Source organism: Lissotriton helveticus, chromosome 2_1 (assembly GCF_964261635.1).
Source record: "Lissotriton helveticus chromosome 2_1, aLisHel1.1, whole genome shotgun sequence".
Taxonomy (NCBI): domain Eukaryota; kingdom Metazoa; phylum Chordata; class Amphibia; order Caudata; family Salamandridae; genus Lissotriton; species Lissotriton helveticus.
Window position 1 is genome coordinate 1,506,419,226 of NC_136059.1, and position 26,570 is coordinate 1,506,445,795.

At 46.5% G+C, this 26,570-nt stretch overlaps 1 protein-coding gene across 1 annotated transcript in view; it reads right to left on the reverse strand.

The window, feature by feature from the left end:
* The window catches only part of JCHAIN (joining chain of multimeric IgA and IgM), a 123,405-nt gene that overhangs the window by 63,030 nt on the left and 33,805 nt on the right, over positions 1–26,570 (reverse strand). The window contains exons 2-3 of the mRNA XM_078676396.1: positions 17,938–18,067; positions 7,937–8,017 (exon numbers count right to left, since the gene is read on the reverse strand). Of these exons, the coding sequence (XP_078532522.1) occupies positions 7,937–8,017; positions 17,938–18,067 (211 nt within the window). The remainder of the gene's footprint in view (positions 1–7,936; positions 8,018–17,937; positions 18,068–26,570) is intronic.

Genomic DNA, 26,570 nt, shown 5'->3' on the forward strand with positions numbered 1-26,570 from the left:
CGATTTCTCGGGGGAGGGTGTACTGGTTTATACCCCAACCCCTGCCCTGCCTACACCACCCCAGTCAGAGGCTGGTGCTTCGGGAGGGACAGAGAGTTCAGCCTGTCCTTCAATTCAATGAAGGCGGACATAAGAAATTGGTTTTTGGTTTCGGCAGAAAACCAGTCTGAGATTAGGGCAGCATGCGACGTTCTTTAGAAAAAAGTGGATCGACTGCATGAAAGGACGGAATCCTTGGAGGACTCTGTAGAGGTGCTTAAAGCAAACTTGGGTTCAGCAGAGCTAAAAATTCAAACTTTGCAAAGAGAGGGGGACGCTATACGCGAGAGAGTGGAATCCTTCGAAAATTGCTCAAGGAGGAATAACCTTCGGCTTCTGAAGGTCCCGGAGGGGAAAGAAGGGAGGGGGGGGACAGGGGGGGACTCGATGGGATTATAAACCAGGTTAGAGAGAGAGTATGTTCCTTCTTTTCAGAACATGTAAATCTATCTCCTTCTATTTTGTAGGGCACAAGGTTCCAATTGTGTCCAGAGGTAGGCTCTATATAGTAATTAAACTATGTGGAAAAAAATATATATATATTATTCATAGATATACAGGCTATATAGGCTACCAATAAGATCTTTTGTGAGTAATAAAAATAAAAAATAAAAATAATAAAAGAATAATAATTAAAAATATATATATAAATTCACAATCTGAAAAAAAAAGAAACTATATAAAATTGAAATGGTTTTCAATGGTGTTGGTTTTCAATGGTGTTTTAAAAAAAAAAATAGAAAGGAAAATACACAAATAAGAGAATTCACTTCTTCCCCGCACTGACACGTAGTATGGTGGGTAGAGGAGGGGGGGTGGCCGGAGGGCGTAAAACTGGCAATACATCAGGCCAGTGTAAGTAGGGATGGGTTTTCCAGGGGGTGGGTGGGAGGCAGTGCCACGCGGGGTGGTGGGGGTGAAATCAAAAAAATTCCTTATAGGTCAGTACCCTTGCAGTTCCCTATAAGGCTTAGTTTAGGTCACCGCCAGGGTTCAAGCTATCGAGTACAGGCCACTCTGATAATAAGGTCCAGGACGGAATTAGGAATATTTGATAAGGGGTTTTTGGGGAAGGTGGAGGTAACTATGAAGGGATCCACCAAGATCAAAAAGGATTTATAAAAGGAAGACAATTAGCAGACCACACGCAAGATCTAGTTGGGGCCATAGACATCGCTTCTACTTTCTCTCTTCCTTTGGCCACCCTCACTTTGGACGCAACCAAAGCCTTTGATAGGGTCAATTGGGCCTATCTGGCAGCCGTTATGAAACAATTCAATTTAGGTGACAGCTTCTGACGGGTGATAGCACTCTTTTATAAAGCTCCATCAGCTAGACTCCTCGTTAATAACTCTCTGTGACCACCTGGACTCTCTCCAGAACGGTCGCTCACCCTCGCTCCTCCTCACTTACAGCTGCATTACTCCACGCTCGTGCTTCTGGTACCGTCAATTTCGTGTTCTGTCTAGCATTCAATTGTAGCGCTGTTGGGCTTAGAATTGTAGCGCTGTGAAGCATCCAATTATAGCGCTGTTGTGCATAGAATTATAGCGCTGTTGTGCATAGACTTGTAGCGCTGTTGTGCATTCAATTGTAGCGCTGTTGTGCATAGGATTGTAGCGCTGTTGTGCATTCAATTATAGCGCTGTTGTGCACAGAATTGTAGCGCTGTTTAGCATTCCATCGTAGCGCCGCTGCTTTGATTGATTTCTTTAGCGCGACTTCGCTCAGGCTGCTGCGCTCGCTTATCCAGTACTTATTTAATAATTTCAGAGAACTGCTCACTCGACGCATTTCTACATTTGTTGTCCCTGTCTGGCTTTCCCTTTGACCCTCCATTTTGTTATTGGTATCCCCTGACCCGCCCCTCACCCACACTACCGCCTCCCTGCTGCCCCTCCCACCCACGTTTACCGAGCCTTCCATTGCCCCGGCCAAACTGTGACCACCTGGACTCTCTCCAGAACGGTCGCTCACCCTCGCTCCTCCTCACTTACAGCTGCATTACTCCACGCTCGTGCTTCTGGTACCGTCAATTTCGTGTTCTGTCTAGCATTCAATTGTAGCGCTGTTAGGCTTAGAATTGTAGCGCTGTGAAGCATCCAATTATAGCGCTGTTGTGCATAGAATTATAGCGCTGTTGTGCATAGACTTGTAGCGCTGTTGTGCATTCAATTGTAGCGCTGTTGTGCATAGGATTGTAGCGCTGTTGTGCATTCAATTATAGCGCTGTTGTGCACAGAATTGTAGCGCTGTTTAGCATTCCATCGTAGCGCCGCTGCTTTGATTGATTTCTTTAGCGCGACTTCGCTCAGGCTGCTGCGCTCGCTTATCCAGTACTTATTTAATAATTTCAGAGAACTGCTCACTCAACGCATTTCTACATTTGTTGTCCCTGTCTGGCTTTCCCTTTGACCCTCCATTTTGTTATTGGTATCCCCTGACCCGCCCCTCACCCACACTACCGCCTCCCTGCTGCCCCTCCCACGCTCCGCCCCCTCCACTCTCCATTTATGTCAGATGTACCAACGCGCAGCGTCCACGCGCTACGGCCACGCCGATGGTGCGCCAAAGGTAAGCCCGTCTACGCCCGTCCGCGCCTGTACCGCGCCCAGCGCCAGACCCCCTGCCCCTCGCGCTGCCCATCCCTCCCGCATTACCTACGATGCCGCCACCCTCCTAGCCCTTAACCCCGGTCGCTCCCCCAACTGCGTCCAAGCCGCTCCTGGACACACCCATGGACCCTTCTCCTGCATTTCCTGCAAATTCATCGGTACCGTCACCAACTCCGCTACGCTCACACCTCTGATTCCCGACCCCAACCACCTACAATGTATCCTGCTCAACACCCGATCGGTCCACAGGCACGCCATTGACCTATGGAATCTACTAGACACCATCTCTCCAGACGTCGCCTTCCTAACAGAAACATGGATGAACGCCTCCTCCGCCCCAGACATCACCATTGCCATCCCTGAAGATTATAAGATCGCACGCAAGGACCGCACCGGCCACACAGGAGGAGGAATCGCTATCGTCCATAAAAAATCAATCCGCATCTCAACCAGCTCCGACGCCAACCTCGCCAACTCCGAACACCTTCACTTCCAGATCCACATCGACCCCAAGACCACACTCAGAGGCACCCTCCTCTACAGACCACCAGGACCCCGCGCAAAATTCAGTGAAGACATCACGGACTTCATCACTCCACACGCGCTCCCCTCCAAAGACTACATCCTTCTGGGAGACCTCAACTTTCACCTTGAAAAGACCAACGACCGCAACACCACCACCCTCTTGGACAACCTCGCCAACCTCGGACTTAAACAACTGGTCACTTCCCCCACCCACATCGCAGGCCATACACTCGACCCCATCTTCACCTCCAGCAATCATATCTCCTTCAGCCACACTACGGATCTCCTCTGGACTGACCACAGCTGCGTTCACTTCACCTACAACAAGCCAAAACCCATCAACCACCTCCATCCAACTCTGCAAAGAAACTGGAACAAAATCACCATCGACCAGATCTCCTCATCGCTCCTTGTAAACACCCCAGCCCACTCTTCTAACCCAGACCAAGCCGCCGCCAACTTCACCCTATGGTTATCCAACACCGCCATCACCTTAGCACCACTGAAAAAACGCCAAAGCAAACCTGGCAGCAAGAAGGCCTCATGGTTCAACGATTATCTTAAGAAGTCCAAGAAACTCTGCCGCTCCCTTGAAAAGGCCTGGAAAAAAGACCCAACCACTAGCACCAAGGACGCCTTCAAAAACGCCACCCGCACACACCACCAACTAATCCGAAAGGCCAAGAAAACAGCATTCAAGGATCGACTTGACAACAACGCCCACAACAGCAAGGAACTTTTCAACATCGTCAAGGAATTTACCAATCCCTCGGCCAACTCCAACGACATCACCCCCTCTCAAGCCCTCTGCGACTCCCTAGCCTCATTCTTCCACAACAAAATCGCAGACATCCACAACAGCTTCGACAACCAACCCGGAGACCAACCCACCCAACCATATGCTGAACATTCTCCCCCCTTGAACACCCTTAACGACTGGAACCCAATCTCCACTGAGGACACCATCCGCCTGATGAACTCCATCCACTCAGGATCCCCCACAGACCCATGTCCTCACCACATCTTCAACAAAGCAGACTCCGTCATAGCACCGCACCTCCGAGACGTCATCAACTGCTCCTTCAACTCTGCCACCTTCCCGGAAAGCTGGAAACACGCTGAACTCACCGCCCTTCTGAAAAAACCCACAGCGGACCCCACCGAACTCAAAAATTACCGCCCCATTTCGCTCCTTCCATTCCCGGCCAAAGTAATCGAGAAAGCTGTCAACAACCAGCTCGCCGCTTTCCTCGAAGCCAACAAATCCCTCGACTCCTCACAATCTGGCTTCCGAGCAAAACACAGCACTGAGACCGCCCTCATCGCAGCAACAGACGACATTCGAACTCTACTGGACAATGGAGACACAGTCGCCCTCATCCTCCTCGACCTCTCTGCAGCCTTCGACACAGTCTGCCACAGCACCCTTTTACAACGCCTCAGAAACATCGGAATACAAGGAAAAGCACTTGAATGGATCACCTCGTTCCTCACCGGAAGAACCCAGAGAGTCCGCCTTCCACCATTCAAGTCCGAGGCCACTGAAGTCATTTGTGGCGTACCACAAGGATCCTCACTCAGTCCCACCCTCTTCAACGTATACATGAGCCCCCTCGCGGCCATCGCCCGCCAACACAACCTCAACATCATCTCTTACGCGGATGACACTCAACTGATCCTTTCTCTCACCAATGACCCCAGCACCGCCAAAACTAACCTACACGAAGGAATGAAAGAAGTTGCCGAATGGATGAAACACAGCCGTCTGAAACTGAACTCAGATAAAACAGAAGTCCTCATCTTAGGTACATCCCCCTCTGCATGGGACGACTCTTGGTGGCCGGAAGCCCTTGGAAAAGCACCCATCCCGACAGACCACGCACGGAACCTAGGCGTTATCCTGGATTCTTCACTTTCAATGAACAGACAAGTCAGCGCCGTATCCTCATCCTGCTTCAACATTCTTCGCATGCTCAAAAAAACATTTCGCTGGATCCCCACCGAAACCAGAAAAACAGTCACCCATGCTCTGGTCACGAGCCGACTGGACTACGGAAACACCCTCTACGCAGGTACTACCGCTAAACTCCAGAAGAAACTCCAACGAATCCAAAACGCCTCAGCCAGGATCATATTAGACATCCCGCGCAACGAACACATCTCTGGTCACCTGAAAGACCTCCACTGGCTACCCGTCAATAAGAGGATCACTTTCCGACTGCTAACCCACGCACACAAATCACTCTACGACATCGGACCAGAATGCCTCAACTCACGACTGTCCTTCTACACCCCCCCCCGCCAACTACGTTCTTCCAGCCAAGCCCTCGCCACTGTACCTCGCATCAACAAGACCACCATGGGAGGCAGATCCTTCTCTTACCTGGCTGCTAAAACATGGAACTCACTCCCCACTTACCTTCGCCTTACCCAGAACCACCTAGCATTCAGAAAGCAACTTAAAACGTGGATATTTGACAAGTAATCCTCCTCCCCCCCCTAAGCGCCTTGAGACCCTCTGGGTATGTAGTGCGCTATATAAATTCTCTGACTTGACTTGACTCTGACGGAGGCCTTTAAAATTACAAGGGGTACAAGGCAGGGTGCCCGCTTTCCCCCCTCCTTTTTAACCTCTATATCGAGCCCTTTGCTCAGGTCCTTAGAGAGGAGGCTAATATTCCATCTTTTAGATTTGGCGGTTGGGAAAGGCGTGTAGCCCTCTACGCAGATGACATCCTTATTTTGACATCCGACCCAGATGTCTCGTTTCCCACAGTTATCAAGAGGGCGGAGGAGTTCGGCAAGTTCTCCGGGTACTAAGTAAACGCCAATAAAACGGAAATTATGGCTTGGAACATTATTAGTGCACAACTTGACATGGCGCCCTCCATGCGATATCTTGGAATTAGAATTATTCAGGAGGTCGGAAAAATCGCAGGATACAATCTTGAACAGGTCTTTAAAGAATGTCAGAAACAGTTAAAGTCTTGGGCCTACCTCCCCTTATCCATCTTGGGGAGAACAAATTTAGTGAAGATGTCTATCCTGCCTAAATACACATTTCTTTTCAACTCCATCCCCTTGGCGTCTGACACTAAACAGATAGACAAATGTCAACGGGAGATAAACTCCTTTATTTGGAAATATAGAGCCACTAGACTAGCGTGGAAGAAGTTGAGGTGAAGGAGGGATAAAGGAGGGCTTACACTACCTGACCTGCAATATTATGCATAGGCGTTTCAGCTCTCATACTCTAGAATGCTTTTAAAAACACCCTCAATCACATCGAAAGGAGAAATGTATCGGGCTATGCTAGAAGGTGCTGATCTACCACCGGACGGCTTCCTTTTTAAGTTTGGAGACCAAAAATTCTTCAAAAAGGTAAGGTAAAATTAAAAGTCTTCAATCTTTGGCCAGAAGTTGGTCAACAATTAGAAACAAAATAGGGCTCAGCTATTTTTCAAACTTTGCACCTTTGTGGGACTCCATCTTGTCTTAAGGCCAGACTGGCGAGTCCCGTGAGGGATGCCGGGATTTCGAAATGGGGAGACTTGCTGGCAGGGGGTTCAATTTTGTCGTGGGATGAGTTACGGGAGAGATGTTGGGCAGGGCCTTTCAAGGTTTAAAAACATGCAGCTGAATAGCTGGGCTCAGGCAATGTGCAGGAAGGATGTCCCCCTGGGAAATTACAGTAACTTGGAAAACCAGCTGATGGCAAGGCCAGGGGGCGGCAAAGAGGTCTCACTCTGGTATTGGACGATCTTGGAGGAGATAGATGGGGACTTTAAACTCGCCGATGAGTTATAGGGAGGGGAGCTGGGTTTCCAGTGTGAGCAGCTGTAGATGGACTCCTTTAATCTTCTCCACAAAACAGTGAAACCAGCATGGTTAAGGCGCAATCACCTCTTCACGGCACACCATGCATATTTATCGTCCCTAAAATTATCAAAATTCCAGCCAGGGAAAATATGCAACAAATGTGACTTGCCAGAGGCATCGGACGTGCACATGTTCAAAGATTGTCCTCCCTTATCTCGCTTTTGGGAGGAAGTGAAGGTCTCTTTGGATTCGATACTCAATACTGCACTGAATATCACTCTCCCATTAATCATTTTTGGCATTGACACAAATATTTCCGGCCATGCAAGATCTTTCCTTTTTTACGCAATCCTTTTGGCAAGGAGACAAATTTGCAAGTTTTGGGTCGATACTGCCCCCCCAACGCATTCAGGCTGGCTGACGTCCCTATATGAGGTTTCTAAGGTGGACATGGTTAGATCTTGTAACAAAAAAAGTTAGCCTTCTGGAACTTATTGGTACAGTGGAAATAGGATTCCCGGGGTTTTTTTTTTTCCCCGGGTCCTATGATTATGCCTTTTCTGCTCCATGGACCTTTTGCTACGGGTCTCCTATGGTCAACACTGAGGTCCAACAGGTGGTAATATACCTTGATGGAGTCAATCAGCTATCCCTTAACTTGTGGGTTCCCTCTTCCGCCAATAAGCTATCGGTGTCCTGGTGTGAGATAAAACTTAGACTTCTGGGCTCGCTCACGTAGACACGCAATGGTGGTCGGTGTTTCCTACATGGGGGTAAAGGCAAATGAGGACCAAAAAAGAAAAAAAAATCACTTACTGTGATGTCACTTCCTGTGACGCCACACGTGATTTCATGCACTGTGATGCTACTTTCATACTGCTACATGATTATTCCACCCCACTTCTGTTTCAGGACCCATGGAAAAGGACTATACTTACAAATCTGACATTTTGTAGACAAAGTTCGTCCTCGGTGGGGAGTTTGGATCTGAAATGTTCTGTCTGCTTTTCAATGGAACACTAAAAAAAAAGAGAAAACAATCTTGCATGATTAGTTTGCTGATGATAGCCAGCAAAACAGATCAACATTTAAATAAATAGCTCCTTCTAATATACACAACTTGATGGTTAACTATTCACAGAAATTGCACAGGAAAAGCCCTTTACGACATAGGTTTTGAGAAATGTGCATGTCGCCCAGAACACCAATACACCATTACAACAGCTTCACTTGCATAAACACATAAGGTAGTGTGCTCACAAACTCACTTCCAAGAGGTTAAGTAGTAGTTAGTCCTTTTGCACCTCAGCGGTGAGAACACTCTTCCTGCTACACTGCTCAAGATCGTCCTTCCTCCACTTGCAGGAATTTGTCATTTTGAAGCTTAGCTACTGACTGGAGTAAAGACACGTGATGTACCGCTTTTTCCTGATTGAGATATATTGGCTGTCCATGTCATTCAAAATTCCACGCAAAAAGCGGGGCACCGCATCCTTCAACTTCCATATTTCAGTAAAATTAGGAACTTAGTAAGAGGTCTCCCACCGACAAGGAGAACATTTCATCTGATGCTTCTCGGGGTTAAGAAAACCTCCATCATCCAGTATCCGGGCTTACAAATATTAGACTCCTGCCCTTACTTCTTGCATTGAGCAAGGCCTAAAGGCACAGTTGTTGAAGGAGTCATTCTGCAAACATCAGACGTGTCATTTTACCATTATAACTCACTGTACTCCATGTATTGTATTTGTTTGCTGCTATTGCATGATCCTGGTTCATGTCACTCCTATCCTTCTGACCAAGGCACACTGTAGAAATACTATATCATACAACTAAACACATGCGATTTCACAACGGCAATTTAACCGTTCTGCAGATTGTATAGAACAGGAATTAAGCGCTGAATCATCAATGTATTTTATTATGGGTTTGGATGCTTTTTTATTTTTTTTATTTCACCAAGCAGCAACTTAGAGACATTATACAATAGTACATATATATCTTGATCTTATCGTACATTCCTTTGCTCTTCTACACAACATTATATTGAAGGATGGTCCTACATTATCCTAGTGATCCAAACCTGGACATTTATACACAACAATAATGCAGACATTGTATTGTACCCACGTAACCTGTATAGATATCAGTAGATTGATTCCTGTGGCAGACATACAGTTAGTCAAGTCTACAAGCATTACCCTGAACTCCCCGGTTCAGTGCATCCCACATTCCCATTCGTCCCATTCTCGGCATCTGACATCTGTTCCTCCTGTTGTTGGAGTAAATAGTCTAGAAGCGGCTGCCAAAAGTCTTTGGGCCTAGATGCCTGCGGCAGCTCTTCCTCATAAGTTCCTAGTGTCTCCTTGCAATATATCATATCAGACAGCCAGTCCTTGAACTGAGGCGGGCGTTTACTGCCCCATTTAATGCCTATTCGCCTTTTCGCCATTAAGAGCGCCACCGCTAGTAACTTGCGCCTTCTAGGTTGTTTGAGCTCATAGGTGCCCAAGAGGCACACAGTGGGTGTATTTGGGATCGGCTCCGACAACATACGGGCCAGTGCTGTCAGCACCTCACACCAGTACTTTTCCAGTCTAGGGCACGACCGGGCTGTGTGAATAAAGTCTGCCCGGGGGGCAGAGCATCTTCGGCATTTATCATCTACCCTGAGGCCATATCGATACAGTTTGTCAGGCGTATAGTAGGTCTGATGGAGGAATCTAAAGTGTATAATTCGTAAATTACAATTTGGTGTGAGTAGGTGCAGCTGTGTGCAGCTATAGTTCCAGTCGTCTTCTGTAATAGGCCCCCCAGTGGTCTCCACCCATCGTGTCAATGCCCTATCCGGGTTCGCATACTGTTCGTTCTGCGATGTAGTATATAGTTTAGTGACTAGTTTTATACGCGTTGGCGCTGTGAGCAACGTCTGAAGAACCTGCAGCATTGTGGGTTCAGCTGGGAACGTGTCGTATAGGTCTTTTATTGCCGCCCTTAATCTGAGGTAAGCGAACATTTTTAGCGGTGCTTGGTGCGTGCTTAGGGATGGGCAAGTTAATGGAATTAATGTATTATGCGGAAATATCGTGCCCATCGTCACTAGCCCCATTTCCCCCAGTACCTTCGTCATGTTCTGTTCTTGTGTGACCGACAGTTTGGGATGATGCGCCAAGGGTAGCGCTGGTGCATATACGGGAAATTTCCGTGCTCGTGTCGCCAACACGTGCCATGCTCTGGATGTGCATTTGACTGGATGTATTACATCGTTAGGGTAGTTCCTCACTGAATCTGCTATGTATTCTGTTAGTCTGTGCGGGCGGACACTGTCAGTTTCCACTGCTATATGTGGGATGTGAGAGTGCGGTTGCGACCAATAATGGGCGTGGTGTGCCTGTGCACAGTAGTAGTACAGTTGCAAATCGGGGGCGGCGAAGCCGCCTTGGTGGTACGGTTTCGTGAGTACTCTCCAACTCACCCTGGGCTGTTTTCCGGCCCACGTGAGCCGTTGTAGCACTGTGCATAGTCTGGTAAAGAACGTGGTTGTAAGCCATATGGGGATATTCCAAAACAGACAGAGGAATCTGGGTAAAACTATCATCTTCTGGAGAGCTATGCGATCTGCCATTGATAGAGGCAATTTAATCCATTTTTCAATTTGATCTTCCAATTTGTTCATAGCTACACCATAATTCGCCCTTACCACCGTTTCTGGGTCTCGGTGTACCCATACTCCAAGGTATTTTACCGGATCTGTAACCCATTTCAATGGGTAGTCCAATGTCGGTTCCGGGGTCTTCTCGGTTGAGGGGATCACTACTGATTTGTTCCAATTTATACTAAGGCCCGAGTATTGTTCGAACTTGATATATTCTCTAATTAGGAGATTTAAATTCTTATCCGGGTGTCTAGTATACAGGACCATATCATCAGCATATAGGGATATGCCCACGGGCCGGAGGCTAAACTGGAGTGCCGTTTCCGAGTGTTTTTGTCTGATTTTGCATGCAAGGGGCTCTAGCGTAAGCGCAAACAGAATAGGGGACAACGGGGATCCCTGCCTTGTTCCGTGGCTTATCCCAAATTGCTGGGGCGTGTGCCCGTTCATGCGCACTCTTGCTCTGGGTTCATTATACAATAGGGCAATCCATTCAAAAAAGCAGGTGGGAATCCCATTCTGGACAGGACGGTGATCATGAAATCCCACTCCACCGAGTCGAAAGCTTTTGCCGCATCTAATAGTGCAGCCGCTGCCGGTAGCTCGGGATGTAGACTGTGATACATTGTGAAGATTGTGCGAATATTGTGAGTTGTGGATCGTGTGGGGATTAATCCCGCTTGATCCGGCAATACTAGGAGTTGTAGCAGTGGTTGTATTCGATTTGCTAATATCTTGGCCAGTATTTTCACATCTATATTTATAAGAGAGAGAGGGCGGTATGATTCACAAAAACTGGGATCTTTGCCAGGTTTTGGAGAGCTATTAACAGCGTTCCCGTAATGTCATCGGGAGGGCACCCTCTTCATACGCTTCCTCAAACATCTGGGCTAATTGTGGTATCAGCAAGTCTTTAAATTCTTTGTAGAATTCTCCCGGTATGCCGTCCATTCCCGGAGCTTTATTATTAGGCAATGAGGTAATTGCTTCTTTGAATTCGTCCTCAGTGATATGATGCCCTAGATATTCCCTGTGGGTGTCAGAGAGCCAAGCCAGGCCTATGTCATCAAGGTAATCATGAATATCTGGTTTTGCGTGTGTTGTCTTTGCGGTGTACAGTGTTTGGGAAGGTATTTTATTTCAGTGTCTGCATATTCATTATATGTGTCTATTACTCCTCGACGAAACGCAGTTTGGGTTCAGGAAAAGGGCATGGAACTGAGACCGCCTTGATAAAGGCTTCTGATGAGATCAGGGCGATTATGGACCAGGGAGGGGCGGCTGTCCTGATCCTTTTGGATCTATCAGCAGCCTTTGACACGGTCGACCATACCATTCTGGTCGACCGTGTCACAGCCCTGGGGATAAACGGTTTGGCCAGGGATCTTATTTCATCTTTCCTGGAAAACCGTACCCAGACAGTGAGGCTGGGAGATTTCTATTCCCCTATCTCTGCACTCCCTTGTGGAGTCCCACAGGGCTCCTCGCTAAGTCCCATGCTGTTTAACATCTACGTAGCGGACTTGGCGAGGGTAATAAAGGCCCATGGGGTACGGCTTACATCATACGCAGATGATACCCAGCTGGTTCTGGCTATCCATAGAGATGGCCCTACTGTGGCAGCCAACTTCCAAAGAGCCATGCTTGAGGTCAGCACCTGGATGGCCTCGAATTGTCTGAGGCTTAACTCGGACAAGACCGAGATCATGACCTTCGGCAGGCTCTCCCCTGAATGGTCGTCTATCTGGTGGCCTGAAAAGCTGGGCCCTCCACCTGTCCCAGTGGAAAAGGCCAGAAACTTGGGAGTGATTTTTGACAGTAAGCTGTTTGTTTGTTTGTTTGTTTGGATTTATATAGCGCTTATAACCCAGGGGTCTCTAAGCGCTTTGCCTTGGGAACCCATCCTGGTTTTTCCCTGTGAGATAGCCCCTACAGGGCATCCCCAAGGTGAAAGCCAGGCATCCCGCCGCGGGGGGCCATTGTGGAGATTAAGCAAGCTTAATGCCCAGAGTTGCCGAGTGTGAACCCATGATTAGGTCAGGCACCGAAGCGAGAATTATCGAGTCCGTGGACATTTGAGCTCGAGACCCTGCCGCGTCTGGAATTGAACCCTGGTCCCGGGTCTGACCTCTGCTTCAGGGTCTGCCTGCTCTAACCAGTGAGCCACACTTCTCCACACTAATAAGGTTGTCTCTTCAGCTTTCTTTATTTTGAAAAAAATTAAGAAATTACTGCCTTACCTCCCTACCTCAGCCGGGAAAACTCTGGTCTCTACCTTAGTTTTCTCAAAAATAGACTATGGGAACGCTCTCTTTTTACATACTCAGAAGCGTGTCCTAACGAAGTTGCAGTCTATCCAGAATGCGGCTGCAAGGATTCTCCTAAATATCCCTCGCCGCAAGCCCACCACCCCTGCCATCCGCCACCTCCACTGGCTGAGAGTCGAGAGCCGCATCAAATTTAAGGCCCTCTGCATTGCCTATAAGGCAGTACATGGCATAGGACCCAGGTTCCTTACTGAAGCTTTTCAGCTTTATACTCCTAAGAGGCAATTAAGATCGGCTAACACCAGTCTCCTCTCTGTACCGCGTACAAGAACTGCCACTTGGGGAGACAGGCGTTTTCTGGTGGCCGCTCCAAAACTTTGGAATCTTTTGCCACTGGCCATTAAGACCGCCCCGAACCTGATGAGCTTTCGTAGGCTCTTAAAAACATGGTTGTTCAACCAGTAAGATGATGGTTGATTCTAGTAGCTCCACAGCGCCGAGACACCCCAGGGTATTTGTTGCGCTATAAACATTTCGAAAATAAATAAATATATATTTTGCTACGTATGTCTGCCAAGAGAGAATCTTGTAGTGTGGCAGCATACTCGGCTTCCAGTATTCGGATTTCTCGTTCTACCATGTTTAGTTGTTGCCTAATATCTCTAAGAATGCCAGCATGCTTGCTAATGCAGTGGCCTCTTATGGCTACTTTGAAGGCCTCCCACAGCGTCCTATAGCTCTCCACTGTCCCATTATTGATCTTAAAAAAGTCTTCTATAGCCTGTCTCAATTCTCCACAGAAGATTTGATCTTTCAGTGCTGATGGTCTAAGTCGCCATGTGAATTCCCTCGGTGTGTGGGTGGGGATTTCCATCACCAGTCGCACAGGGGAGTGATCTGATAGTGTCTTAGGTAGGTGTTCTATTTCCTTTGCCCACATGCTAACATCCTGTGTAGTCAGCCAGTAGTCTAATCTTGACCAGGTATTGTGGAAAGTAAGGTGCATGTAGCGTCTCGTCTCATTGGGTGTCGTAATAGCCATACATCTACCATGGACCACTCCTTCATTCCTTACAGGATCGAGCGGGCTGCTCGCTTCCCATGTCTTTCGGTACCAGAGGCTCTATCTAGTAGTGGGTCTATGCATGTATTGAAATCTCCCCCCCACACTGTGGACGTCGGTTGTGTCTCTCTGAGTTTGCCCCAGAGGTAATCGTAGAATTGCGGGTCATCTACATTAGGGCCGTATCCTGTGACAACTGTAAGGTCTGTCCCCCCAAAATTACCCCTGAGTATAATATATCTCCCTTGATCGTCTGTGGTCGCTTTAAGCAGTATGAAGGGAATGTTGCGCTTAACCAGTATCAAGACCCCTCTGGCGTAGTTCGAGTAAGAGGATGCCACTCGGAATTGTGCCCATCTGTATCCCACTCTGCATTCTCGTTGAGGCGCTGTGTGTGTTTCCTGAAGACAGGCTACATCTACTTTGTGTCTATCTAAGTATGCAAGGACTTTCCTGGTTTTTCGCGGGTCTTGTAAGCCTCTCACGTTCCAGGTCATTAGGGTCAGTGTCCTAACCTGCTGTCTCGTCTCAGCCATGTGTTACAGGTACATTATCGTCTATACTTTCTTGGATCTCTACGCTCCGTCGTGTACAGTCTTGCGAGTAGAATGTGGTGCTGTCTACTGCTGCCCGGTGATTTTTTAAGTTTTCCCCCTCGTCCCACCTCCTCCCACTTCATCTATAACCCTTCGACGAAGACATCTCCCATGAGGATACCATGCTTATCCCTCCTCTCCTAGCATGCTTATCCGTAAACAACCCCATGTAAGTAACAGGTGTGGTGCACACAGGTGGGCTGGAGTAGCCGGGATCTTCCCCCTCTATCTGGACATCCTGAGGGGGGCCTCATTCTCAGTATAGAAATGCACTACAGCTGTGTACTCCCCGGTTCTCTATCATCTTAATGTGACAGTTTAACGCCTAACACCAATATTATTGACATCATTAACACATGCCTTGTAACATTTCACTCTTATACGTATATAAATACAGTTTTCCTGCAACTTATCTGAACCGTCAGTCTTCAATTGAGTGCTCCAGTGGTGGGATGTAGTTCAAGGTGTCATAGTTCACCGCTGATTGTCCCCAGCGCTTTCATCTCCTTAACAGTTTGTCGGTGGGCCTACTGGGCTCAGTTCCTATCATTTGGAGAGTCTATGGTCCGGTACTCTCATGCACAGGAGTCACGTGTGTAGCATTTGCAGGTCATCCCATCATTCCACATCCGACAGGGGCCCCTGGCCTTGCTGTCTGTCCCTTGGTGAACGTCTACGTTCCCCCTTCGGTTTCCTCGTCTGCAGATATTTCAGGAGTTCCTTAGGTTCATTGAAGATCTTCATGGAGCCCTCGTCGGTGATCTTCAGCCGAGCTGGGTATAGCATGGCGTATGGAATCTGTAAGTCACGGAGTTTTTGCTTTGCCTGCGCATATTTCTTCCTCGCCTCCTGGACCGATTGCGTGAAGTCGGGGTATAGAGCTATATCCATTCCCTCATGTTTCAAGGCGCCAAGTTCTCTGGACTTTCGTAGCGCTGCATCTCTATCCCGGCAGTTTAGCAGTTTAGCTATGATGGGCCGTGGTCTCGCGCCCACTGGTAGTTTCGGGGCTAGGGACCGATGCGCTCTTTCAATCAGGAAGACCTCCGAAAATGTCTCTCTCCCCAGCAGTGTGATCAGTAGTTGTTCCGTGTATTTTTCCATCAGGCCTGTGTTTGTTGTTTCCGCAATTCCCATGATTCTTATGTTGCTGCGTCTAGACCGGGCCTCCAAATCCTCGGATTTAGCTGTCAATATAGCCAGTTGTTTGTCCACTCCGGTCTGTTTTGATGTTGCTTGAGTGCTGATATCTTCCAAGTCTGATATCCTGCGTTCGGCCATTTCAATCCTTTCGGTGTGCCTGTCTAGCCGTTCAGACATGCGGTCAACTCTGTGTGTGAGGTTATCAATTTTGCCGTCGATGTTCGTCAGCGCCGTTTGGATCGTTGCAAACATTGATTGTACACTATCTGTTGCGGGTCCTCCGCATTTTGCACTGACGATGGATGTGTTTGGTGGTCATCTCCGGGTTGGTCTAGTATTTTTTTCGATTGATCAAAGTTCAACTTCGGCTGGTTCTTGTCTGGCTTACCCATTGGGACCCGAGCGTGTTCCGCTTTTGTTTGTTTTTTTTTGTTTTTTTATTGGCACGATTTCAGTCGTCTGGTGCCGTACTGTGCACAGGCGTTTGTCCACGTTTTGGGCCAGTGACCGCGACAGACGTGTATCCGGGTGTGTTCAAGTACGCGCCACTAGTTTGGGTATGTTACCTGCTGACGAACTGGACCTGCTGCTTAGGCCCCCTATAGCTTCTCGTTAAGCGCTCTGGTCTGGGGTGCAGCTCGCTTCCTCGCGTTGGTCTCTCTGGGCCGCGATGCTCTCTTTAATAACTATGCGGTGCTGTGTCCCAGCTGCAGCATAGGGATGTCTCTGGGGTTGGTCTCGGAGTTCCCCAGGAGCTATGGCTGCTGTAAGTTATTGTGCTGCCCTGCGCTCTTGTTTCAGGACTCTATGTGGCATATATCGGTGCACCTCCTCGCTGTGCCGGTCAGTGTATCTGTTCTTGGTCTTGTGGCCCTGCTGCACTCCACGTGTGTCTTTTACCCCGATGGGTGAAGATATTAGGCCCGATCTCCGTCACAGCGCACTCCCTTTCGTCGCACTCCGCAACCATGCGGCCTCGTAGGGGCCTCTAAGCGTGGCGCTCGGCAATTAATTCAATGGCACAGGGACCGACGTACCTATAAGTATTTGGCCTTCAGGTCAGTCCTCGCAGTCAACGCCTGGTGCATGCGCCGGCCTCCGGCAGCGCGACCTCGCGATTCTGCGGTGGGCGGGGCTACTGTAGTCCGAGCTACATGCTCTGCATCTCGGCTCGGCCCTCCACTCTATGCCGGTGTTGCACCTCAGTCTCCCTCTTCATAGGCCGCCGTCTCTTTTCAGCCAAAATTGCTTCATGTCAGGGACTCCGTTTTTCTCCAGACTTCCATCGAGTGCAGGCCCTGTGTCAGGCTATTTATCGCTTGAGTATCCGGCGTGTGGACACCTTCTGTAGTGTAGGATCGGGATGATGATAGCGGGCGCCCGGAGGAGCTCACTTAAAGTGCGGCCAATTCGTTCCGCGGCTAGCTCCGCCCCCCCACAGGTTTGGATGCTTTATTTTCATAAAAGCTGATATTTTAAGCCCCATATTTTACAAGGTTCCTTTTACACCCATACATTTACTATAATATGAGCATGACAGTCCATTTAGATAAATATAGCTCCAAATCACACTCCTGAGCTCATGGATTCTAAACAAAACTTAAACATGAATATTCTAAATGATGCTGTTCACGTAACAGATTGAAGCAGACAATCAAGATATGCCGCTCCTACGACTACTATGTGAATTAGGGTTTTTTAGAAGGCCAGAACCCCAGACCCTGGGAACAAAAGGACAAGTGATCTATTCCTCTCTGAATATTTGTCTATCGGTTGGAAGCCGAATGGATCTCAGCTTCTCTCTCCCCTAACTGATTAGAATATTCTAAAGATAGTCAGGGCCCATGGTTAAATGCACCTTAGACCCATCAGCTTCACACACCTCTCACTCAGACAAAAAAACATAAAAACTTCACATCACTGCATACACTGTATTTTACTTTTATTTTACTGCAGATATCCAAACTTTATAGTCCAGTTATTTAACTAATATTCTTCATTCAAACGTACAGTGTTACCCAACAAAGCCATCTCAGGTTTCTGGTTACATTGACAAAACACTCTCACTTTAAATTTGTGATTAATAATGCTATCAGAACCCATATTTGGTGCTACTAGACAATAATATGCATTTACCCATTATGAATAAATACGTATATTTATGGATATAAAATAGTATTGCCGAGACAAACAACGCACAAGCTCTTTAACTTACATGATTCTGATATTCCTTTCAAGGATCTCTTCAGATGGATTGTCCTTTGAAGAGACAAACCGGGAAGTCACCTTCACACACTGGCATTTGTTATCCACCAGGACATGTTCATCTTCTCCATAATACTGAGCTGTTAATAACAGATTGGCACATCAGAAATTATGTTCAGATAAGATCATTCTAAAAGACTAACTCCAAAAAAGAGTACAATTATTAGTCAGGATGGAGAAGAATGACATCAAATCGTTCTTGTACTCATTCCATGACCAAAGACAATTTCCATTGAGTCCCTAGATCCCTGCATTCTGGCAAAAGTAGCAAGCAAATAATGTAACTCTAGGGCTACAATCCCCACTTTTTATTATTTGCCTCCTACTGTCAACTTGATGAATCAGGCAATTCAAATATTCAGATCATGGGTCGAATTCACAAAATAAATTTGTAAATCTTCCCCTGCAGGGTTACGCCCTTTAATAGAAGCAGATCTGTAAATCTGAGGAATTTATTTAGGTTTCCAAGACTGTGCCTGTCGCACGTTTCAGAAGCACTGGTGGATATCTTATGAGAATACATAGATTAGAATGTCTGAAAATGCTAAGGATGTCTCGCGAAACAACAGGGTAAAACTCATCCTAGGTACTCATGAAAATGAAGCCCACCATTGTCAACAAACTGTCCCGGATGCAAGTTGGACAGGACAGTCTTCGGTAATTCATGGTGGGACTGTAGGGTATCCACAAACGTTCGATGGACTCAGCTCATATTCTTGGTGGATTTCTGAATTAGACAGAGAACATGAGTGCGAAATTGTGCTTACTGGGGATATTATCAAAGATTTGAACCAGAGCTAGAGACACAAAGGTAAACAAGCATTGGTAAATGCATTAGGTTTCGCCTATTTGATTAATAATATATTTTTTTAAGTTTTAGTTTGGTGAACAGTTGGGCAATATAATTTAAAGGACCTCCATAAAAGTGTTATGACTTGTTTATTGAGAAAGGCAATATATTGTGCAGAGTATTTAAAACATCTTTGCAACCACATCACTTGTAAGAAAAACACTTGGAGCTTGATGTGTACAAAAGAAACTGGTTGAAGCACATTGTTGCAGTGGAATGGGCCCAGCTGCTCCTTTTGGGGTTGAAGGGTTCATGCCGCAAGGGGACAGGTTGCAAACCCCGTCTCATAAATGGAGTGGCATTAACCTGGTGACTCCTTGCGAGCTGTTGCAAAGGCTGGGATTATGGCTAGCACAAGAAAGCACAACACCTACTGGTTATTTTGTTTTAATTGCAGCCCTGGATATAATTAAAACCAAGCAGGCATACTGTGAATGGCATCGGGAGAGAATGAAGCACCTCCACTTACGGCAAAGCTCACATTCCGGAAAGTTTAGATTACCAGTTGTACAAAAACCTATTGTGTTTGATTTATTAGACTATAATGTGGTTCTAAAATAATCAGGGCCACCTACAGGGTTTATGTGCTGTATTAATGTCAAAGCCTTCACATGTAAAAAAAAAGGCTTTTTTGAATTTTGAAGATGAGAATCAGGGTGATGTGATCACATTTCTTGGGGGAAGAATGAAGTCTAGAATGGGAGTGGAGAACTACTTTGATGGGGTAGAGGGTGTTTTGTGCTAGGCTAGCTAGACCAGCACTGCCAGCGTCCAATCAAGACAAGATTAAAGCATGGGCAGCATATTTTGTAAATCTGGAGTAGGAAAAGCTTAGATTTTTTTAGAGCCCATAGCTGAAACTTTTCTATCATTTGTATTTTGTGTATGTGAGTGATCGTAGGTAGTAAGGTCTCAAGAAAAATTCTGAGTGAGGTTACCATGGGAGAGAACATTTTGCGAGCGTTTAGCAATATCAGTTGTTTAAGCAATTCTAAGTTGAAGCTTTTCTGTACTTTGGTGAAAAAATATTTAAATTCAGTTCTTCAAACATTTAATGTTAGGAGACTTTCAGTCATTCATTATTGTACATTTAATAGCATGGATTGGAGGATGTAGATATCAAAAAGAGAAGTGGTATTTGTGTGTGGTTGGCAGACTGGTGGATTTTGACTCCCATTCTCTCGCAAATATTTAAGATGGTGCCTGATCCAAGTTGAAAAGAATTGGGAGACGGGTGCAGTCCTGTAGTCCTGTGACAACACCAGTGATATTAATTTCACTCTTCAGATTGTGACTGACCAGCTGGATGAAAAAAAGAGAAAATCAGCTTAGAACTGGATCCTGAAACCCGAACCGTCATACGAGTAAGGGACAAAGACTACTAGGATCAATTGTGTCAAATGCTGCTGTGAGATCTAGAAGTATTAAGGAGTCACTCTCATCTAGCATTTGATGAACCTCATACAGAATTTGTAGTGCAACAGTTTCATTTCCTTATCCCATTTGAAAACCAAACTGGTGAAAAGCGCAGAGATTGCACACATTGATGTAATCAGCCATGATGTCTGTTGCGTGATTTACATAGTAAACATTTTCAGGGCTCGGCTAGTGCACAGGCTCTAAGAGCCGAGTAGATCATTGGCTCATCTCTAGTGTGGCTCTCCCTAAGGAGAGGTACTGCCCCTTTCATGCCCCCTTATTTTTTTGAATTGCATATTAGATGCAAAGTGCTAAAGGCATTACGTTTTTACAATGTACTTTTGACTGACTTGGCCAAGTGACTTGTGGCTTTGACGTCACAAAGCTGGTGGCTTTGCGCACTAGTCTTTGCCATTTCAGCAACAGCAGATACAATTCATGCATGAGCAGACGATGATTTTATTTTTATACTACCATCCCTGCCCCAGTTTCCTTTAACACCCTAAACACAAATCGTTCCACTCATGATGAGAGGAATGCTGTCTTAGGCCTTCGAAAAGGAAATGAGAGCAGCGCAACATGATCAATAGCAAAATGTGATGTTTTTCAAGTCCTCGGTGTCCTGATTGGATGTGAGGATCACTGGTCAAACACATTTCTGCCCCCTGCGAGCAATAAGACCAATGCTGATAGTGGGACACATGCCCTAATGTGAGTAAGGAAAATGGCTCAGTTCGGTAGTAAGAAAAATGGCGTTTGCTGTGTAGTAGGTCCCATATCACGTTGCCACTGCACCTGCTACACTCCTCATAGCTGCGCTCCTGGTGGGGTGACTGTTTGCACTGTATTGTGGTGATCCTTATAAGACCAGGTAATTGAAACGAAAAGGAAGATTATAAAACTCTACCGGCTGTTTATAATAACTACGTGACCCTATAAACCAGTCAACAGGGGCGGAATCATGAATCATTCCTGCAGCAGGGAGGACAACGCCCACCGGGAGTATCCACATCCCAAAATAACTCACCGGTGCTTTTATGGCCAAGTCTGTGGTCGGGACACTGGGAGGGGCGCATTTTTATTTATTTATTTATTTATTCAATGCATTCTTATAAAGCGCGGACTTTACCCGAAGGTGTCAGAGCACTGTACAATAGAACCAGTTTCGTTACATGAGAGAACTGTTACAGGAATGGAACAAATAAAAATAGCATGCCATAGAATCAAAGCGACGTAAGCATAAGGCACACAATCTCAGGCGCAGCAAGCACAGACTGTACCAGCAAAAATATGAATATAAATGACAAATTTTACAATGAATAAAGAACTTCCTGGCGAAAAATAGCAGGCCATAGAATCAAAACAACTCAGGCAAACGGAACACAAAATCAAACGCAGCAAGCACAGGATTTACAAATAAAAATATAAATATATGTGACACATTTACAATGACTAAAGAACTTCCTGGCGAGGTCTGAGAAGGGGGGAATTAGTTCGGAAAGTGTCTTTGGAATAAAAGAGATTTGAGGTCCGCTTTGAAGATCTGGATGGAGGTGATGGCACGGAGCGAAGGAGGAAGTGAGTTCCAGATTCTCACTTCATTACCTGAGAACGATTGTGCAATCAATTTCTCCCTTTTGAAGGAGGGGGGCTCAAGAAGGAACTTTTCCGCATTCCATGGTCTTGAGTCTCCAGACAATTTCAGTTTATTCGCCAGATAGCGAGGGGAGGAAGAGTGCAAAGCTTTGTGGGTGATGCACGCCGTTTAGTAGATAGCTCTAGCCTCGATGGGAAGCCATCAGAGAGAAGACAGGATAGGGGTGATGTGGTCACTTCGTTTGGACCCTGAAATGAAGCGAGCTGCTGAATGGAGGACGGATTTAAGGGGAGAGAGGTGAGATTTGGGAAGGCCAGTCAGAAGAGAATTACAATAGTCCAATCTAGAGAGAACTAGCGATTGAACCAAGGTTCTTAGGTCATTCTCTGGGAAGAACCGACGAATCCCCCAAAGAAGGCGCAGCTGATAACGTGCGCTAATGGCCATGGAATTGATGTGTGAGTCTACTGTCCAGTATTACACCTAAGGATTTAGCGCAGTCCACAATGATGGGTTTACTGTTGAGTAGATTCAACTGATCCAACCAGGATTGAACAGGAGGCGGGGAGAGAGAGTTATATAAGAGGAGGAATTCCGTTTTAGAGGGATTGAGAATGAGTTGGTGCACTAACACCCAGTTGTGAATAGCGTTGAGTGTAGAGCTGAGTAGTGAGAGATCATGAGGGGAAGACACCTTGAGGTATATTTGGGTGTCGTCCGCATAGAGATGGTAGAGGATTCCAGATTTGCTTAGGAGGTTCCCTAATGGTTCCAGATAAAGATTAAACAGAGTGGGAGCAAGGATAGAACCTTGAGGGACGCCTTGACCAACCACCAGTGGAGACGAGAGACTGTTCACAATCTTAATCATTTGGGATCTGTCCGAGAGGAAAGAGGCAACCCATTTGAGTACTGTGCCTTCGACGCCCATTCTCTGATGAAGAATGTTCAGGAGGGTGTTGTGATTAACAGTGTCAAAAGCTGCAGAGAGGTCAAGGAGAATCAGAAGGCATGATTCCCCCGAATCGAGAATATGCAGCGCATCATCGACCACTTGCAGCAGGGCTGTTTCAGTGCTGCAATATTGAATAAAGCCCGACTGGAACATGTCGAGGAGATTATTGTCCATAATGTGTTGGGACAGTTGTTTTGCAACACATTTTTCTGTGATCTTTGAAAGAAAAGGGAGATTGGTGATGGGGCGGAAGTTATTGAGGTCATTTGCATCTGCAGAGGGTTTTTTTAGAAGGGGGGTAACCTGTCCTGTTTTGAGGACAACTGGAAGGGATCCTTGACTGAGGAAGAGATTGACTAGCCTGGTCCAGTAGGAAAGGGTGTTAGTATAGAAATCAATGGCGATGCCACTGGGTATGGGGTCAGAAGAATGGTTGGAGGGTTTGGTTTCGCGGATGCATTTGAGGAGATCAACCTCTGAGATGGCGGCAAAGTTCTGCCAAATGACTGAGGCTTTTCGCTCCTCGATGGGTGCAAAAGAGAGCAGTGAGAAAGAAAGAAGAGTGGGGGGGGGGAAGACACGCAGTGAGAGAAGCTGGAAATGCAAGAAAACTGAAGGGCCACCGCAAGGGGTGAGGGAGGGCACATGAGCAAGGAAGAAACATGGGCCGGGGGAGGGGCAGTCAGACCCGATGGGGATCCGGGACAATTGCCGCCCGTAGGCGGGAGCCCTCCCCCTACCGTGATAAAGCCTGCAAAAAAGGGGTCACACCGGATTGGTTGTCCCCGAGGTTGTCTCTGGCCCCCCCCAATCAGGGGACGAGGCGGCAAGCAGTCGGGGGTGTAAGAAGGGATACAGGGCCCCAGTTTGGCACTCGAACCCCCCCCCCCCCCCAGCCAATGGCAGAATCCCACCCACCCAAGCTGCAAGGTTGAGGTGAGGGGCGGAAGAAACCCAGAAAAAGTACATAAAAGAGAAAATTACTAGCTGTAGATAGGCGACTCACACAATGTCCTTGGGATGCCTCACGGCAGGGGTACTGAGTGAGCAAATGACAGAGCACAGGCAGAGTAGATGAGATGCTCGTGCTGGGTCCTTGGGATGCCACACCGCAGCGGCACTGAGGAGCAGGCGAGTGGCCAGCAAAGGGTCCAGGGCAAGCTGAACGGCACTTGCACCCCGGGCCGGTCCTAACAGACGCCCACAAAATCAGTAGCAAGGGAATCCTGGAACCGCAAAAACAGAGGCCTGGCAAAGGGGCAGCTCAAGCAAAAACTGTGCTGCTGTCAGGAAGTGAACAGCTACAAGAATGTTACAAGGACGATGCAGGATATACAACGACATGGATGTTTATGAATGTCCAAATAAAATTGCGAAATGTACAACCATGTTATGTATGAATAAACTGCGGCCTTTCTATGCACCAAATCATGTTGTCACTGGAATGATTAAGGGAGAAAGGGATGCAGTTTGTGGGTGCGCAGAAGGAGAGGAAGGCTCGCTCCTGGGAGGGGTTTGAAGAGCAGCGGAAAATAGAGATCAAGTGAAAGGGGGCCAGATTGGTTTGTCAATACAGAGTGAGAGGGGGAAGTGAGCGAGACTATTTTTAAGTGCTCTGTTTGGGCTTCGTCAAGTCTTCAGGAGCCAGCTTTATAACGAAAAATTAAATTAAATTAAATGAAAAAGAAATGTATAAAGCACAATACAGTTAACCGAGGGTGTCAAGGCACTAGCTCATCAGGTGAAAAAAAATGCCGAAAGGTCTTCACACAAAATCAAAGTTTGAAGAGCCACGTCTGTAACGCTTTCCTGAAGGCCAACAAGTGAGTTTCATCTTTTAACTTCTGTGGAAGCGAGTTCCAGAGTCTGGTCGTATCGACCAGGAAGCTTCCCCCACCCGAAGAGCTTTTCCTGAATCTGGGGATTACCAAATTGTGAGCGTAAGCTGAGTGTAGATGGAAAGCAGGAGTGTAAAGCTGAAAATTCTATTTAAAAAAGACAGGTCCTATGTCGTGAGTTGCTTTAAATGCTATACAGAGAGCCTTAAACTCGATCCGTCTCTTTACTGGTAACCAGTGTAACTCTGTAAGCGCCGGAGAAGCATGATTTGTGTTTAGGAATGTTCAGCAAAAAGCGCGCTGCAGCATTTAGCATAATAAGCAACTTAGTTAGACATTTCAGCCAGAGGTTGATGAAAAGACCGTTGCAATAGTCGGCTCTGGATAGGGCGAGAGCCAAGAGCACTAACTTCCATAAATTAACAGGGATACATGGAAGGATCTTTCTAAGTAATTTCAGTGTGTAGAAAGATACAGATGTGACCTGGTTTACGTGGCCTTCAAAGGAGAGCATGGAGTCGAAAGTGACTCCCAGGTTTTTTACCTTATTTTTTGGGATAGGTGGCGTGCCTAGCTCCGAAGGCCACAAAGCAGGCGACCAGAAATTAGTGTTGCTGCCAAAGAGTAGGACTTAGGTTTACTGGAATTTAATTTCAAACAATTAGTGGCCATCCGGTTCCCAACCTGGCGGAGGCAGGTGTGGAACTGTGCTGCTGTATCTGAAGGCGATAAAGATATAGATAAAGAACTTTGGTCGAGGACATGTTCAAACTAAGTGACACGTTGAGTTTGCAGTTTGGCGGTTATGCCATGGCAAAGTGTTATGAATAGGAGTTATCTGCTGTGGTGAGATATACACGTTGAGTGGCTGATAAAATGCTTTTTTTGCCTGCAGATAAAAGCGACTATAGAAGCGCTGCCTTGCCTAAAAGGGCTTCACTCAAGGAAACTTGTTTTTACTCACGAACCTCTTAGCTGGTAAGCTACATCATGGCTCACAGAGGGTAAATATACAAAAGATAGTGTTTATCCACCTTTTATACTTGAAAAAGAGACCTACCTTTGGATAATGAATAATTACACAGTGTGTCTATGTGTTTTATTTTGTTGACAGCTTTTTAGATTGATGTGTCCAATAATTGGTGCTGTGGCTAAAAAGCTTGGCCCTGATGAATCTGCATAAAGCTATGGAAGCAGAGAAACATGTTGGCATCTAACAGTGGTATGCATATATAGCAACCTACACTGTCTTTAAGTTTGAGTGGGTTCACTGAGCAAAATAATAAAGTTGTTGTATATCTAGTGAATCCCTTCAATTTTAACCTGTTTTTTTCACACTGTGAGGTGTGACTTACTTCTGCGCTTCACGTTTTGCACCTTTATATCACTCACATTCTTCTTTGGACACCTTTTTCTGTTAGGGCGTAATGACCGCCGATGATGATAACAATGGGCTCATCTGGTGAGTACCTACCAGTGGCCCGATTGGTGGTATGCCCGTGAGGGGTCATTTTGCCCGTTTCACTATTTCACATTTATCAGTTTATGAATGGGACTGAAAAAGTTGGGACCGTTTAGCCTATGAGTCCTTAATACTCTAAAAAACTGTCAACAAAGTGTGTGAAAGGGTTTTTATGGCATACATATATAAAGACTACTGAATAGAGTACTATGAAGGTTATGTAGAAAACTACAAACCTTCAAGTGGACTATAATAAGGAGATACGACAGACTAGGATCTCTGTAGTCCTAGGATCCTGGTTTTTTGGTGTATAAAGTATCTGAAGGCGAACCTGTCACTGACACAATAATCTGGGTATCATCGGCATAGGAAATTGCAGAGAAACCCAGAGATCTGATTAGCCTTGCCAGAGGAGCAACGTAAATATTAAAGAGGGTGGGGCTCAATGATGATCCCTGTGGG